The sequence below is a fragment of the Trachurus japonicus genome, chromosome 5, assembly GCF_045865225.1.
Source record: "Trachurus japonicus isolate A0001 chromosome 5, Traja_1.0".
Taxonomy (NCBI): domain Eukaryota; kingdom Metazoa; phylum Chordata; class Actinopteri; order Carangiformes; family Carangidae; genus Trachurus; species Trachurus japonicus.
The window spans coordinates 28,742,456-28,758,286 of NC_140911.1; the positions used below are offsets into that span (position 1 = coordinate 28,742,456).

The following is a 15,831-nucleotide window of genomic DNA, read 5'->3' on the forward strand; positions in this document are numbered from 1 at the left end:
AGCAGGACTGGGTGGACAGTGATGGGGTACCTCGTGTGTAGTAAAGCCATATACGCATCAGAGCAAAGCACGAACACATTTCAATCATTTCACACCAAAACAAACAGTATAAATAGGGTATTCGAGGTTTTATTTTGGAAGTCATCAATAAGCCAAAAACAGTGACAGCACAATTAATCCAAAGGGTGTAAAAAAAAGTCAAAAAGCACACACAAATAACTATCAAGCTCATTATCTTTGCTAATAAATATAAAATTGATCATGATTCACTATAAAATATTGCTTCTATTGTCTATAATCCTTCCTAAACTCCAAAGCTTGAGGATAAGAGCAGTGAGACAGCTGGTTATAGTGGTTTGAGTGTCCTAAGGGGGTTACAGGTTGTGTGCCTGACAGATGTTCAGAGAGTCTCTCAGCATCAGGTCACGCAGGCGCCACAGTGCATCCGCCATGGTGGTGTGAGCTCCTTTGCTCTTCAGCCAGTGAGCTGGCAGTCTGCTCTCCTGCTCTTTGGACAGGTGAGTATCTCGCCTTTGGGCTGTTAAAGAAACACAGGGCTCATGATCAAAGTACATTTTTAAACAGATTACTTCTGTGTAAGCCTCCTGAAAAGAATGAATTTGTAATTGTAAGAACCGTAACATTAACCTGACAAACTGAAACAGAGTAATGTGGTGAAAATGAGAATTCTGTTATGTCAACATAACGCATAAAAGACAAACCAATGCAGAGAGGCAATATGTAAAAATAACACAAAATACAACAACTTAAGGTGTAACACCTTTAAGTGTTTGGTCCCACTTGCTCACAGTGGCAGACTCTGAGTTCAAGCCCTCAATGTACTTCAGGTAGGCCTCTGAGTGGAGCACCCTCTGGGTCTTTGGTGGTGGAGCCACAAACATGGGAGTGGTAGGCTGCAGGTGAGAGGGCTGGCCCAACTGGCCCTGTCCTGGGTATGGAGGAGGAGCGTGCTGTCCTGGGCTGTACATCCCAGGCTAAAATCAAACAATGACAATGTACTTTTTTAGCATGTTGACAATTTTGAACTCTACGTCTTATGACATTCCATCAGTGAAAACACAACGCTTGCATGATTGAGAAGTAATGAGAGTAAAATAAAAATCATATTGATACCCAGTGGTGGGAATAACAGTGTTATCATAACACTGTTACCGTTACTGACAATAAATTGCGTCGTTACTTGACTCATGAATAATACACCCCGTTATAGTGTATGTTATATACCCCAGTGGTTCTCAAACTTTTTACATCAAGGACCGATAAATTTACACAAATTAGACCACGGACCCCCACTGGACAAAATTTTGAAGCAAACACCAGAAATACACAAATCTTTGTTCTGAGACTGAAGAACATTACTTTTTTAGTCAGTGTACATTCAAATTGGGACCAAGGGTGAATTTCTGGAAATATTGTAAAGAAATTTCTGTGTGGTACAATTTCTCCCAAATTTTATAAACATTTCCAGAAAATAGTGCTGCCTGAAGAAGGTCACAGACCGAAAGCTTGCCAAAATAAGGGTTGCGTATGTGATTGCTGTTTTTGTTTTTCGAGTGTCTAAGTTCAGCTCCAGCACCTCTCAGAAGAATCTTGCCTACAGATGGGCTGTGGCCTTTTTTCACTTTAGGAGAAAGTGGTAAAAAAAAAAAAAAAAACCTGCATTTTTAAAAAAATTCTAGAAAAAAAGTGGTAAAATTTGTAAAAAAAAAATCCATAAAAAGTGGTAAAATGAAAAAAAAAAAAAAGGCGTGAACCCCTTTGAACCCTCTCAAGGACCCCTGGGGGTCCCCGGACCCCACTTTGAGAACCACTGATATAGCCTACACATTATTTTTTCAGTCCATCAACTAGTTGAAAAAAGGCGTTCATCAGGAACTAACCAACTGACTCAGTATTCCTCCGCAAGTTAGTTCCTGATAAATGGGAGGTTAGGGGGGCAAATTCAAGTAATTTTACATATTTGAGTATTTTATTTAAAAGTAACCTAATAGTTACTTTTCCTGGTATTTAGTTACTTTTAGTAATTCAGTTACATTTTGAGGAAAGTAACTACTAACTATACGGTAATTACTGTTTGAAAGTAACATGCCAACCCTGTTCATACCAACATAATCTCAGTTGCAGGAAATCCATATGACCAAGTATTTTGGAGACAGGGCCTCTCACCTGTTGCATAAAGTTCCCTTGCCCAGGACTTCCTGCCATGCCGTTCATACCAACCATTCCTGTTAAAAATCAACATTTAGTTAATTTAGCAACAGTGGAGAACTCAACCTGGTTCGCCTTGTGTTAAGATGCAGACGACTGTGTTTTTGAATAACTTGTGGAAATGTTTGTGAATATCAGTGGAATGTTGTTAGTTTGAGTATCAGTTGAACGTTAGCTGTTAGGTAACAGTTTTCACATGCACTACATGGCATCAGTGAATGTGTGTATGGATCTTGTATGTGTTAGGTGTGGGGATGTGAGCGTGTGAGGTAGTAGTTGTAGACCAGAGGGAGAGCTCTGGCTGCTCGGTGAGTGGACCAGCCTGTGGACCAGGTAAACCCTCTCCAGCAGGAGAGACACGACTGGATGTGACTGAGCAGGTGTGGCCTAGGACAGCGGTCCTTACCCTGATGATGCATGCCAGGGTATCCGGGCATACCTTGCTGGAGATGGTGAGGAGGCAGGTGAGGCCCCCCCGCAAGGTGAGGCGGCATTGTTGCCACGCTCAGCAAGCCCTCATGGGGGCCCTGCATGGCCATGTAAGGTGGGCCGTAAGCTCCCATCATGCCTTGGGGAAGAAAGGGGCGAGGAGAGGACAACAACATATCCATGCATAAGTGACATGCAGCCGACTCTACAATCACATGCACTACTACTACACACAGTGGCCTCTTTCACACATGCACCCCAGGCTGTAAACGCCCCGCCAATTTTCGGTGTCTGGTTTGTTTTTCCTTGTTTGCTCATGAGTAGTGAGATGTCTAAATATGTATAACTACAACTCCTGTGGGAGCAGAATAAGCAATAATAATATTTTGAGACAATGTGATAATTATGTGTACCAGTAATTGCACATAAATGTCCTGAGACTTGATATGTATTCTGTATATATCTTTATTCTATTTAATGTTTATTCTTTTTTATATAAATCCTAAATTGAATATGGTATGTGTGTTTTTTGCACTAGAATATTTTAATTTATTTTTATCCCTACCTTTAACTATTTTTGGTACCTTTATATTTACACAACACCACGACAAGTTCCTTGTGCTGTAAACTGACCTTTACTGCTCTTGGCAATAAAAACATTTCTGATTCTGATTTAAATCAATAATTTGGACGGACTTGAAATGTACAATGACCTTCCCTTGTATAAACTCTCAAACTCAGGAGAAAAAAAGACATCCACACCATATGTAGTGTGTGTGTGAATGATAAAAAGCACTGCATCGATCCAATCGAGTGACATTCAAGGTTCAGTGTGTGAAAGAGGCAGGCAATACAAATGGATCTGGGAATGTTAGCAGGTAAAACAAGCATGAAACTCAAATGAATTTCTAATAAGTTACTCGTGGTTAAAAATAAGAAGATGATCATGCAAGTCAACGTCATGCGTTTTCAGACATGAAGCCAGTGATGATAGGACTATAAACCAAAAACAATATGAAAACAGCAGCAGGAGAGGGAAAAAAAAAGTTGTTTTTTTTATGAATGTAGTTTTTACATAAATAAGTTTAAATGGTTAGAATATCAGAGGAATAACAGTCCAGCCTCATTTCCCTGCTGCCTTGTTGTCAAACACTCGTGCTGTCTCTGAGAGGGGTTACCTGACACAGGTGTCATGGTCTGGTTTATCATTCCCATAGTGCTAGGCGAAGGCACCACCCCCATCAGTGCCCCTACTGGGGTACCTGCTCTAGGGGATGCTTGCTTCTGCGGTGGCCGCTCACGTTCTTGTTGCTCCACTATTTTGGCTGCGCGTTCTGCAAAACACAAAAACATTTAATAGTCTTGACATCAGCTTGCATCCAAAAAGGGGGGGACGCCCACGGCTCCACGCCCGCTCGGCGCTTCTCCTCACCTTCATACTCGGCTTTCTTTGAGGCTTCCAAGTTCCTCCACTCGGTGCCCACGAGTCGACTCAGCTCCCCGAACGAGAAGTCTGGGTGTCTGGCTTTGATGACCGCTCGCATTTCACTGCTGAACAAGATGTAGCCGCTCATGTTGATCTTTCTCTTGGCCCCCTCCTTCTTCGACAAGCCCTTCACTTTGGGAGTGGACTTGATGAAAATAAAAAATAAAAAAAGCGAGTTAGAAATACAAACAAGTTGTGCGTTTTGGTTGATATTAGCAGCAGGGACTGGGACAGGAGGGCCCGGTGTTGGGATACCTGAGAAGGTGTGTATGGCAAGCTGTCCATATCGCTTGCTAGTGGCGTTTGCATCTGAGGCATTGATGGTGTTGCTGGAGCCTCCTCCTCGTCATCCATATCCTCCATGTCTTCATCTGCGTCCTCGATGTCTGCCAGCTTAATCTCCAGCTCATCTATCTTCTTGTTCAAAAACGGCGAGGCTTCCTTCTGTGGCACTATCAGTTTCCTACAAAGGAGAGAGAAAAAAGAAATTGAGAATGGGCGAGGTATTTCAAAGCCTCAAGTGTGAATAAGTGCTCTGCCTTCCTGACTGACTTGAAATAGTAGATCTCATCCTCCACCACCTTCCCGGAGTATGAAAAGCGTTTAAGACCCTTGAACTTCTTCATCTGCTTCTCGGTCTCGATGTAGCGGCTCTCGCACAGCAGGATGTCGTTTTCTGAGAACTCCGTAGGTCTGCATGACAGGTAGTCCTTAAAGGAGTAAACCATACATTTGCCTGGAGATAGGAGAGGAAGAAGAAGAGATTTGTTGATTTAAAAAAAAAAAAAGTCAATATTCAAATTAGTATGACAGCACTGAGTTAAAAGCAGCGAAGGCAGGAAACCTCGTGTGTAAAAATAGCAAATGGCAGGTGATGTGTTGATTCACTTTCTGGTGTAGGGCTCTCACTGTGCAAACACCAGGTTTACACTTGTACTAAATAGTTGTAAGCTTACAACTTGTAAACTTGACTCTCCAACAGATAAATTAAAAAATAAAAACAGCCTTCTACTGTCAACTCTGAACATAGAGGCCATCATTCACCAGAGTGAAATCTAAAACATGGAGTCAAAGTAACAATGTCCAACACCCATTTTAGTCTGTAGGGGGACTCAACCTCCACCACAAAGCAATTAGGCTAATTACCAATAATTCTCGTGTTTCCTTTGCATGCATGATATGAGAGATGTGCTGGCTCACTGTGTGAGTAGGCCTGTCGCAGTTATTACATAATCACTTGATCGCAGTCATTTGAGCTGGCAGCAATCATTTTGTATAATCATTAAAATGGTTTCCATTCATCTGTATGAAAACAGCTGGATGAAACTAGCAGAAATGTCATATTTCCAAATTTTCCATTACTATTTCCTCATTGTTTTTTGACCGCTTGAGGTTTGACTGGTCTTCTTTTAACAACATCATCCTTCTTCTGCTCTGGTTTAATGACACAGGAGTGGAGCCACAAACTGTTTATCTCAAGGAGCTTAATTTCTAATATCAGACGACCACATTTCGATGGGCATGACGTTAGCATCATAGATTTAGTTCCAAAGCCAAAATTCAAATAGAAATGCAGTTTTTATTTATATGTTCCCATGTTTAAAGGGGAACTGTGCAAGTCTGGTCTCTTTTCCTCTCTTTTTGCTAACCCTCCTCCCAGTCATGTGCATTTATTTTTAACAAAGCTGGCAAAAAATCAATCCATGGAGCGGTGGATAACGTTATATAACATACAATGTTATGACGTGTATATTTGTGTAGTCTTAATTGTCAGCACTTTTGTGACACGGTGCCACAGAGACAAGAGCTGACACCGGGGCGGCAGTCAAGTACTACACTGATGTTGCAAGTTGGTTTTCAGCCATGAGACGCCAGGTGGAAGGCAGAGAGCCTCCATTCTCACTGTAACAAGTTGCAAGTCATGTAGTTAACTATCACAATTACTCCAGGGCTTTTTAATTACGGTAGAAATAGCCACAGGAAAATCCTGCTTAGTTCCTCTTTAAAGCCCATAAATGTCTCTTTTTCATATGGTGTATGTGTATTATTGAACTATGTTTATACTATAATAGTGGCCTCAAATGAACAGAAAAAGACAGTTAAATTGTAAAACAGTGTGAGAACAAGTTCAGAGCAGTAATACCTATAACACAGGTCATGGGCAGCGTTTCCTCCAGATGGCTCAAGAACACTTCTCTCTTGTAGAACATCTTCGTGGGCTCGTGCTCCGTCTCCTCTGGGTGAATGAAGATGGGCCCGAAGAAGAAAGTTGTTCCGTTCTGCACCCACAGCTTCTCTATCCTGCAGCCATGTTCCCAACAGTTAATGTGTTTCTAATAACTGCATATCACACAGAATTTCAAGAAGACGGGCTATCGCGCTAGGGAGCAGTGTGTGCTTTCACCTACCTGGCAACCCGGGGCTTTGAAAGGCCGTGTGACTGGATGTAAACGCAGTCTCCCACTTTAAACCACGCGCTGTTGTAGCGTAACTGTTCAAAGTGCTGACCGGCAGGCTCTGCTCCGCTCATCTCCATCGGGACATCTTCTCTCTCCTAAATGAATCAACATGTGCACACAGAGGACCCAGGTGTTTGTTTAGATTGTCACAAACAAATTTTAATACGAGGAATTATCTTCTCCCGTGCCACTGGGCCTCCTGTTAGGACATGCCTACAACTAGTCACCCAGTTACTTGCATAACAACAAAACACTTCAGACTTGTTTTCATTTTCACGTAACCTGGACTCCAGCCTTATCCGTTACTCTGGACTAGTGCCCTGATTCTGCTGGCCTTTTGGGATTTAAGCCAAATGTAGTTCAATACTAAAGTAGTCTCACCCCCATTATCCCATTGCCCATAATTCATCTTTGTTGTCTCCTTTCATTTGCTGCAACGACCCAGTTTCCATAGAGGTAAAATTAACAGGCTCTCTCAGGATTAAAAGCTGCTCGGAGAGACTACAAGGCATTATTTAGAACAAATGTCTCTTGTCAGAGACATAGTGTAACCCTTAACGACTTGGACATGGTACACGTTGCCAAATTCCAACCCCCAGAAGATGCAGTGTAACGTTACCTTGTCCACAAAACTGCTGCTCCCTGCGTATGAAATGGTCAGCTTGTCCTGGTCGGGTTTGGCAAACATGGAAGCCACGCGGACGACGGGCAGAGGCATCTCCCGTGACGTTAGCTTCACGGCGCTCTCGGGCATGGCCCATATCTTGATCTTCTTGAAGGACTTGCTCCTGGCGTGGTAGCGGGATTCACAGACGTACACATCCTCCGCTCTGAAGCCCTCTGGCTGCATTTTGAAATAATCCTACAGGAACCAGAACAAAATTGTTTAGAATATCTTTGGGTGCTTATGGAAAATTGAATTGCGACAGATTTTCTAAAATCGTCTTACCTTGACGAACATGACCACGCATTTTCCCAGGACTTTGCTGATGGACACTTTGTTGTAATAGTCGCTCTTGAAAACCTCTTTTTCGAGAAACTTGCGCGTGGCCAGGTGGAAGGTCTCACTGGGCCTGTAGAACCAGCAGCCATAGAGCCACTTCTCCCCTTCAAAACACAAAAATGAGAAAACATTCAGGAAAAGAAAAGAAAAATCTGACATTTAAAAAAATATATACAATAAGTTACTGTATTACGGTACCTGCTTCGTCCTCCCACAGACGTTCAATACAGACGATGTGTGGCTTCAGTTTGGGCTCCGACGGCTCCACATAGACAAATTCTCCCACATGGTAGGTGCTGTTCTCAAAGCTGCAGTCCTGGCTGTATACACGCTCTGCCTCTGACTCCGGCTGCCATGATTCTCCTGGCAGGTCCTTTGCTTTCTCACCATCTTTGGGTGAGAACATGTGCATGATTTCAAATCAATACAACATCAACATTTTGGCTTTCTGCCTCAAACCCGTGCATTATGGCAACACTTGACATACCTTTGTTTTCCTCCTCTTCTTCCTTCTTTTGCTTGTCCTCCTCAATCTCTTTGGGAATTTTTTCCCTCTTTTCCTGCTCCACGTCGCTGTGCAGGTGTTTTGATGTATAGTTGAGAGCAGAGGACAGGAGGATCTCTCCATTCTTGCATAGCTCGTCCCTGATCTTTATGAAGAACTGTTGCAGCTCCACAGCATCCTCGAATATCTCTGAGTCAGTCCTGCCATTTAGAAACAAGGCTTTAAGTTTGTGACAACGACTTGACAGGTTTTTTTTTACAGGGATATTTCAACACTTTGGCATATTCAGCCACTGCCATAATCCCTATAGTCAGCAGTAGGTTCATTACATTCAATTGTCGGTGCAAGCTGTTTTTAGATCGGCGAGGCAGAGACGCGAGCTGCTCAGAGCTACGCTACAGAGGGTGGAGGTATAAGGTATTTCTGGGTTTCCCTCATCAAATACACAATCCAACAACTCCAAAACACTCAAGTTGTGACCTGCACATTCACCACGCTATGAAATAATAATGTAACATTACGCGACAGAGTTGTTTTCAAGGCAAATGCGTAGCCGGAATTACATTCCAGACACGGCTGCTCGGCAGACTGTCTTCAAAAGTGCAAGTAGTTCTGAGTATTTACTTCATGTGTCGTAATGTTACATAATTATATGTTATCTCATAGTGTGGTGAATGTGCAGGTCACTAAACGAAAGAGTTTTGGAGTTGTTGGATTGTGTATTTGATGAGTTTGATGAGGGAAACCTGGAAACACTGTTAGCCTCCGTAGCGTTAGCTGAACAGCTCGCGTCTCTGTCCTGCCGATCGAAAAACAGCTTGCACCGATAATTAAAGGTAACGAACCTACTGCTATGACTATAGGGATTATGGCAATTTGCCAAAATGTTGAAATATCCCTTTTAAAATATCTTTGTGTACCTGTGTAGCCTTCGTGCCTTCTCCAGCACTTCAAACATGTGTTCCTGAAAAACGTCCAGCCTCCTGTATCGGCCTCGGTCCACGTTCATCCTGATGACATCGAAGTTAAGTGGCGCCTTCTCTGGAGCAGCTGGATCCACGGCAGGGATCTCAGCCAGAGAGTCGCTGTAGCAACGGCCCTCTTCGTCCTGGTGGCCCAGCACTGACACAAACAGGTTCCTGATCAGCTCCTGCACCAACGGTCCCACAGCGAAGGGCCCGGAGTCCTCGCCGCCCTCCTGCTGCTTTCGCGTCTCCAGCAGCACGCGGTGCAGCACCAGAGCGTCCCGATAGATCAGAGACTCGGGCTCGTTGTATATGCAGGCGTTGTTGAACATGAGGGCGAAGTCCTCCACCAGCGCGTCGACGTCTTGGTAACGGCCGGCTGCCATGTGGCTTCGCAGGCGCTCCATGTCGATGGGCCTCTTGATGGTGGCGTAGTAGTCGGGCAGCTCGGCGCGAGACGGCAGGCGGAGGAAGATGGTGCTGAGACGCCGGCCGCGGCGGTCGGTGAAGTTGCGCACGGCGTCGTAGAGCTCGTTCAGCTTCTGCTGGAGAGGGGTGAGGTATTTGGACTTCTTTGGGGAAACACCAGTCTTTCCTGGATAAGATGATATAAAAAAATACAGTAAGAATTAAAAAGGATTTTCAGTGAAATCAAAACTAAGCTGAAACATAGTGTCACCAATAGTGCAGGGTTAAAAAAAATTAGATTTTCAGATACATATCAATATTAATATGAAAGATTCAAATTCATAAAATCATTAGATCAATCTTTTATGCCGTTTCCTGTTTCCGCCTGCTAGTCTCGCACAGCCGCGCAATCTCTGTAGTGGGTCATGGTAAACAAATAGTGTGATGCTTGTGGTGTGTACCTTTTGTGTATTTTTTTTATTCAGAGTAAGAGACATAAAGATGTACTTTTAATGGTGATATTTTTTGGATTTCCCATTTTTAATGAAGTGTTTATTCAAATTCTTTACATGTAACTAGCAGACTTTGCACACAGCTGACAACTAGGGATGGGAATCGAAAACCGGTTCCTCTTCGGAACCGGTTCCAACTTGGATCAATTCTTGGAATCGTGTGCGTGTCTGCTTTAACGATCCCCTTATCGATTCCGTTTGGTTCAGAAACTCGCGCATTAATTGATTAATTACGTGACGTTACGTTAAAATCAATCTTCATTATAAATGAGGGTGCTTAGTGTTTATATCCACATGTCACCGTTTGTTCTCCCAAAATAAAGTTAGTGGCGTGTCTGCGTGGAGCAGCTGCTGACAGATGCAGCTGACAGTGACGTTTCCTCATCACTAAACCTGTGAGACACCATCCGGTCCTCCCTCCCTCACGTCATGAGGACAGGTCAACATCTCCTGAACAGGCTACATGTCTATTCTTTGTGTTTTTCTCTCTTTATTATAACCACTTCCTTTCAGGTTTTGCTCGTAGCCACGTGAAACGGTGCGCCCTGTGTCTTTTCTCTCGCACGCTCTCTCTCTTTCGCTCGCTCACTCGCTCACTCCGCATAAAAACGAACGTTATGAAAACAATAACTAGTGAGAAGATACAGATGCATAAAAACCATGTAATGGAAACATTGTTAAATTCCTCCTGTGAGCACAGCTGGCCCACAGCCACAGTGGTCTAGTGTTAACCTGTCCAGGCAGGTCGGTCCTGGCTTCTTTTTTAATGTTAGAGCCATTAATGCAGTGTTTTCAACCTTGGGGTTGGGGCCCCATGTGGGGTCGCCTGGAATTCAAATGGGATCGCCTTAAATGTCTAGTAATTGATTAAAATAAAATTAAATAAACTAATTATTTTTCACAATCTTAAACAACTATATTCTTTATACATTCACTTTCTTGAATATAAATCAAGATCAAATAAAATGCAGCATATACAAATATCTGAGCTTGCTCATCTTGAAAGAGGGTCACCAGAAATCTGTGATGTCAAAAGGTTGGGAACCACTGCATTAATGCAAACAAACCCATTTCTCTTTTATTCCCTCACCCAATGAGAATCGATAAGAGAATCGATAAGGAATCGAATCGATAAGCAATATCGATAATGGAATCGGAATCGCTAAATTCTTATCAATACCCATCCCTACTGACAACCCTCTCTTTTCTTTCCTGGTTTCTCTGTTTCGTTATGCGTTTGTGCTATGAGCATGTGGTGTGCGAGCCGCCAAATGGAATTGCCCTTTAAGGGATTAATAAAGTTGTCTTGGATCTTAAATGTGTATTAATGTAACTGGTTTTGGGTCCACTTCTAATATTTTTAATAATGCACCAGGTTAGAGAGTTTCATTTTTGTACAAATTGCTGCATTAGTTTTGTGAGAATCTCTTTCATAGCTCAGCAAAATTGGTGGTAAAATTGGAATGAATCAATATCGGATTGGATCAATTGAATTAAATCAATTCAGTAAATCAGTCGCGATACCCAGCCCTAGTCACCAAGAGCAATACGGTAAACGTACCTAGCTTTTAGTCATGAGGTGTAAAAAGACCAGATGTAATCAAACCTACTTAGTTTCAGTTTGGGAGATCCTACGTCATCTTCTTCTGGAGGTCCTAACTCCTTACGCTTGTCCTTCAGTATCTTCTCCAGAATATCAGCATCATTATACACCTATCCCAAATTTGGGCGTAAGAAGAATTTAGTATATGTCAAGATGCAATAACACCTAATTTTATCCTCAAGAGATTCACTGTCTACCTGAGATCCCTCCTCATTGTAATGTCTGGCGTTACGGAACATCAGCCTCATGTCGTCCATCAGAGCTTCCTCTGTAGTATAGCGCTCGCTGCGGACGTTGTGCTCGATGGTCTTCAGGTCCATTGGTTCGAGGATGACATTGTAGTAGTCGGGGTAGTCCTTTTTGGATGGTTTAACCATGAAAAGGTCACAGAGACGGCGACTGGTGCCTGCCTCCCTGGCCTCCGTCACAGCAGCGTACAGGGATTTCATCCGGTTCTTTTTGACATTTTTCTTGTGGCTTGAAAATAAAATCAAAAGTAGAAGAAGAATGAGCATGAAAAAGTCCTTAACGTGGTGTATTTTCTTGCGTTGTTAGAACGCAGGAGAGAACTGTGGGAAAGTTAAATTTAAAACAAATGATGTACCTTTTTCTCTTGACACTCCCTGCATCAGATGACAGAATGCTGTCTCCGTCCTCATCGTCTCTCCTTAGAAGGTCCCTCTTTTTCGCCTGGGACAGACAGATAGATGAAGCATCTCAGCACACACTAGCACACATTATTAAAGCTTACAAGATGCTTTGTTGTCCGTTTCAAATAAGGTCTTTCTCTTGGCGTTCTTCTTCCCCACGCAACCTGACGTTATAATTCAGAGGTCATTTACCTGCATGATCTGCTGGAGCCTGAAGGCCCGTTTGTAAATGCTTGAGTTAGGCATGTTGTAGCGCTTTGCATTCTCAAACATCAGATTGAGGTCAGTATCCATCTGCTCCACACTTTCATACTCCCCATTCTTCATCTTTGCCCTAGAGAAGAAACAAAACAGTGCTTGAGTCTTAAAATGAGACTTCATACTACTCTAGCAAATGTAATAAAATATGTTTCTTATCTATCCACCACTGTGACACAGTACTGACAAGAGAGGATGACTGTTCCTTACCTGATCTGCTGCAAGGCGATGGGCTGTTTTATCTGCTGATAATAATCGGGATACTCCCTGCGCGAGGGCAGCTGCTGGAAAGGTTCAGAGAAGACCTGGCCTTGGTTATTCCTGGCGCCCCTCACTGCTTCATACAGCTGGAAGATGGGGTTGCTCATCTCCATACTAGAGCTCTGACTCTCGGCCTCCGATTCTCCCTCATCGTAGCACACGGAGCCTGCAGGCATGGATGAGGTGAACTGGTAAGCTGTTACGCAAGCGACAAAGCGACTTTCTCCGCTGCCTACAGCAAGGATACTCACCAGAGAGAACGGGGTCGTCCTCACTCTCTGAGCCGTAGTGGAGAGCTACGCTGACACCAGAGAGCCGGTCCCCCTGGCCAGACCTGCGATTTCTGGATAAGAGTAAAGTCGCAACACACAAACGCCATGTAGGTCATAAAATCTATTTTTGCATCATTGGATTAATCTGCTCTTATTTGAGCTTAGACACTATAACGTTATTATTGTTTAATACCTGATGCGAAGACTGGATTTTGTGGGTTCAGCGTGTTCAAGTTCAGTCTTCCGTTGGATGAAGACTTTCTTTATGGTGTTAGCATCCTGTACAGAAGGAGAACAATTGATCATATTTGAAATGTTCAATCTTATAAATGAATGAATGAATAGAATATAATCAAAGTATGTACGTTTACCTTAAAAACCTGAGATCCGGGTTCATTGTATGTTTTGGCATTTTTGGCCATCAGATCAACATCCTTGGCCATGGCATTGACACTTTTATAGTATCCAATCTATGGAAATGAAATAAGTTAGTGCTGGTTAGAGTAAAACCTCATAACGGTCTGAAATCAGTCAGCAAATGAGTTGATTACCTGTATTCTTTGAGCAATTGTTCTCAAATCTATTGGCTCCTTTATAATGGCATAGTAGTCTGGGTAATGCTGGAAAGACAGACAAATATAGGGTGAGGAAATACAGAAGACAACTAGGTGAGATGAATGACACTAGTTAAAAACAACGGGGCTCTATACTAGAAAAAATATCAGAATCAGAATCAAAACTTGAATTAATGACTTCCACAGAATTCATTTCTTAATGAGCCATATATTGTAAGCATGTTCAATTCAAAAAATGTACAACAATTTCAGGGGCATAATTTGAAATGCAAAGACTATCCCAGGACTTACCACTTTGGAAGGAAGTTTCTGGAACAGTTCACTGACCAGACGCCCTGAGGGATCAGCGTGGGACACTATAGCCTCCAAGAGTTGCTCCAACACCTCCTTCAAACTGCTAGTTGGGGTCTAAATGATACAGAAGATAAAATATGCAAAGCCAATAAGTGACATAATATAGTCAGTCATTACATCTTCAATATATTTAATTGGTAATATCACTCACCTCATCCTCAGCGGACATCCCTGGATTATCCATCATGTCATCACCATCCTCCTCATCCTCATCTCCATCTCCAGGGTGCACAAACTCATTCCTCGTTTGCAAATATACCTCCCACAGCTTGCATGCAGCTTGGTACTCCTCACTGTCGCTCTTGATTTTTGGATTATGAATAGGAATATGAAATCAATTAGAATTGTCAATTGGATGACCTCATACATCTCGGAGACAAAATCAAATTTCATTATGGAACACTAAATATGACTAGGTCAATGGTATCATTGATTTACTAAATATATCCATAATAAAACATTATTAACTGTAATTATTTATTCTTAGTTGTATCAGAAAAACAGCACCGGCAACCCATTCAAATTAACAATAGTCACAGTTCAATGTTTTATAATATTTCAAAGAAATAATTTTAATTTTGTACAAAAGTACTTTTAAAAATCATTTTTTGGAGTATAACATCTTTATCTTTACCTTGTAGAAGGATTTGGCATTGTTGAACATGAGCTGGAAGTCTGCAGTGAGCTGCTCCACATCATTATAATCTTCTGACTTCAGCTTGTACTGAATTTTTGTCATGTCAATTGGCTGAGTCACCACGTCATAATAATCAGGCTGATTCCTGAAAAAGAGCATGGCAGAATAAACATCAAGATGCTACTACAAGTCTATTAACTATATTTAGCACAATACACATCCACCAGCAAGACTTTCAGACAGTTGCACGGAATGCAGTACTTCGTGAAACGGTGAATACATGGATTAACCGCAATGTTTATCTTAACCAGAGTTTCATGCTTTCATACCTTCTCTTTGGTACCCTTTGGAAAACTTCACAAAGTTGCCTCCCTTGATCATCCTTGTAGTCCCTGACAGCGTTGAACAACTCATGGCAGATAGCGATCTGTGAGGGCAGATCAGTTCATTATTTTGAGATCACAACTCCCCGCTCTGTTGATGTTTACAAATGCGCACGATGGGAGAAAGAGATGTTCCCGTGTCATTTTTAAATCAGCGACAATGCAATTTACACCAAAATGAATTCTACTTCAATTACCATATCTACAGGAGGAACATTGGAGATTCTCCTCCTTTTCCGTCCACTTCCAGGAGTAGAGGAGGCATCGTCGAGGTCTCCCCCTCCGCTGACGCTGCTGGAGGGTGAAGTAGCCCTTCTCCGCTTAGCTGACATCGCTTAGCAACAAGCTAACTTAGCCCGCTCGCTACAAAAACAACAAAACATGAGTCATTCCCACTACACACTCGTGTCCAATTCAAACATAGTTAATAAAAAAGTTAAAGATAACACCAGTAGCTCATCCGTTCATTCACAACAAATACAAGTGTGAGATGAAGCGTTAGCATTAGCACCGCTTGAATGTATGAAACAAAGCGAACGGACGAGCGGCTGTTAGCATGTTATCCTAGCTGGTTTGTCGCTTTACTATCAAAACAACCGAGCTAAATATTATAAAGTGAGCAAAAACAACACATGCCACCCACGTAGAACGAGCAAAAATAACTGACTTATTAAAAACACATTCGTACCCAAAACGAAGCCAAGTTTGCCGTAGTTCCCTGAGCAAAAATGTGTAACGGCTACTTGGCTAGCTACTGTTGTTTGAAAACTCCTGCCCGGAAGAGAAGTCAGCACAGCAGGAGACAGTGCTGCACCTGGAGGCTGGAGGAGGTACTGCACCCC

The 15,831-nt window shown here is 42.6% G+C and overlaps 1 protein-coding gene across 6 annotated transcripts; it reads right to left on the reverse strand.

The window, feature by feature from the left end:
- Nucleotides 1-109: 109 nt before the first annotated feature.
- On the reverse strand, nucleotides 110-15,752 carry pbrm1l (polybromo 1, like). Of its 6 annotated transcripts, none has more exons than XM_085777208.1 (30): nucleotides 15,678-15,752; nucleotides 15,187-15,352; nucleotides 14,936-15,033; nucleotides 14,604-14,751; nucleotides 14,121-14,270; nucleotides 13,907-14,023; nucleotides 13,592-13,660; nucleotides 13,412-13,510; nucleotides 13,234-13,319; nucleotides 13,020-13,111; nucleotides 12,718-12,934; nucleotides 12,442-12,583; nucleotides 12,204-12,289; nucleotides 11,797-12,076; nucleotides 11,607-11,709; nucleotides 9,032-9,671; nucleotides 8,094-8,311; nucleotides 7,805-7,996; nucleotides 7,553-7,710; nucleotides 7,223-7,465; nucleotides 6,553-6,698; nucleotides 6,288-6,445; nucleotides 4,697-4,880; nucleotides 4,400-4,607; nucleotides 4,091-4,289; nucleotides 3,921-3,992; nucleotides 2,636-2,797; nucleotides 2,188-2,246; nucleotides 782-995; nucleotides 110-538 (listed from the first exon to the last, which is right to left on the reverse strand). In XM_085777208.1, exons 2-30 carry the CDS (start codon nucleotides 15,319-15,321, stop codon nucleotides 375-377), a joined length of 4,839 nt encoding a protein of 1,612 aa, XP_085633334.1. In that variant the 5' UTR covers nucleotides 15,322-15,352; nucleotides 15,678-15,752; the 3' UTR covers nucleotides 110-374. The 6 variants fall into 6 exon arrangements, with proteins under 6 accessions (XP_085633334.1, XP_085633332.1, XP_085633333.1 ...); XM_085777206.1 differs by having other exon boundaries at nucleotides 3,837-3,992; XM_085777207.1 differs by having other exon boundaries at nucleotides 15,187-15,339; nucleotides 15,670-15,752.
- Nucleotides 15,753-15,831: the final 79 nt, after the last annotated feature.

Coding starts and splice junctions, on each gene's coding strand:
- pbrm1l (XM_085777206.1), bottom strand. CDS start 15,321: ATGTCAGCTAAGCGGAGAAGGGCTACTTCACCCTCCAGCAGCGTCAGC. Junction 14,271..14,603: donor ATGCCAAATCCTTCTACAAG/GTAAAGATAAAG, acceptor CCAAAAATCAAG/AGCGACAGTGAGGAGTACCA. Junction 14,024..14,120: donor GGATGTCCGCTGAGGATGAG/GTGAGTGATATT, acceptor TGTATCATTTAG/ACCCCAACTAGCAGTTTGAA.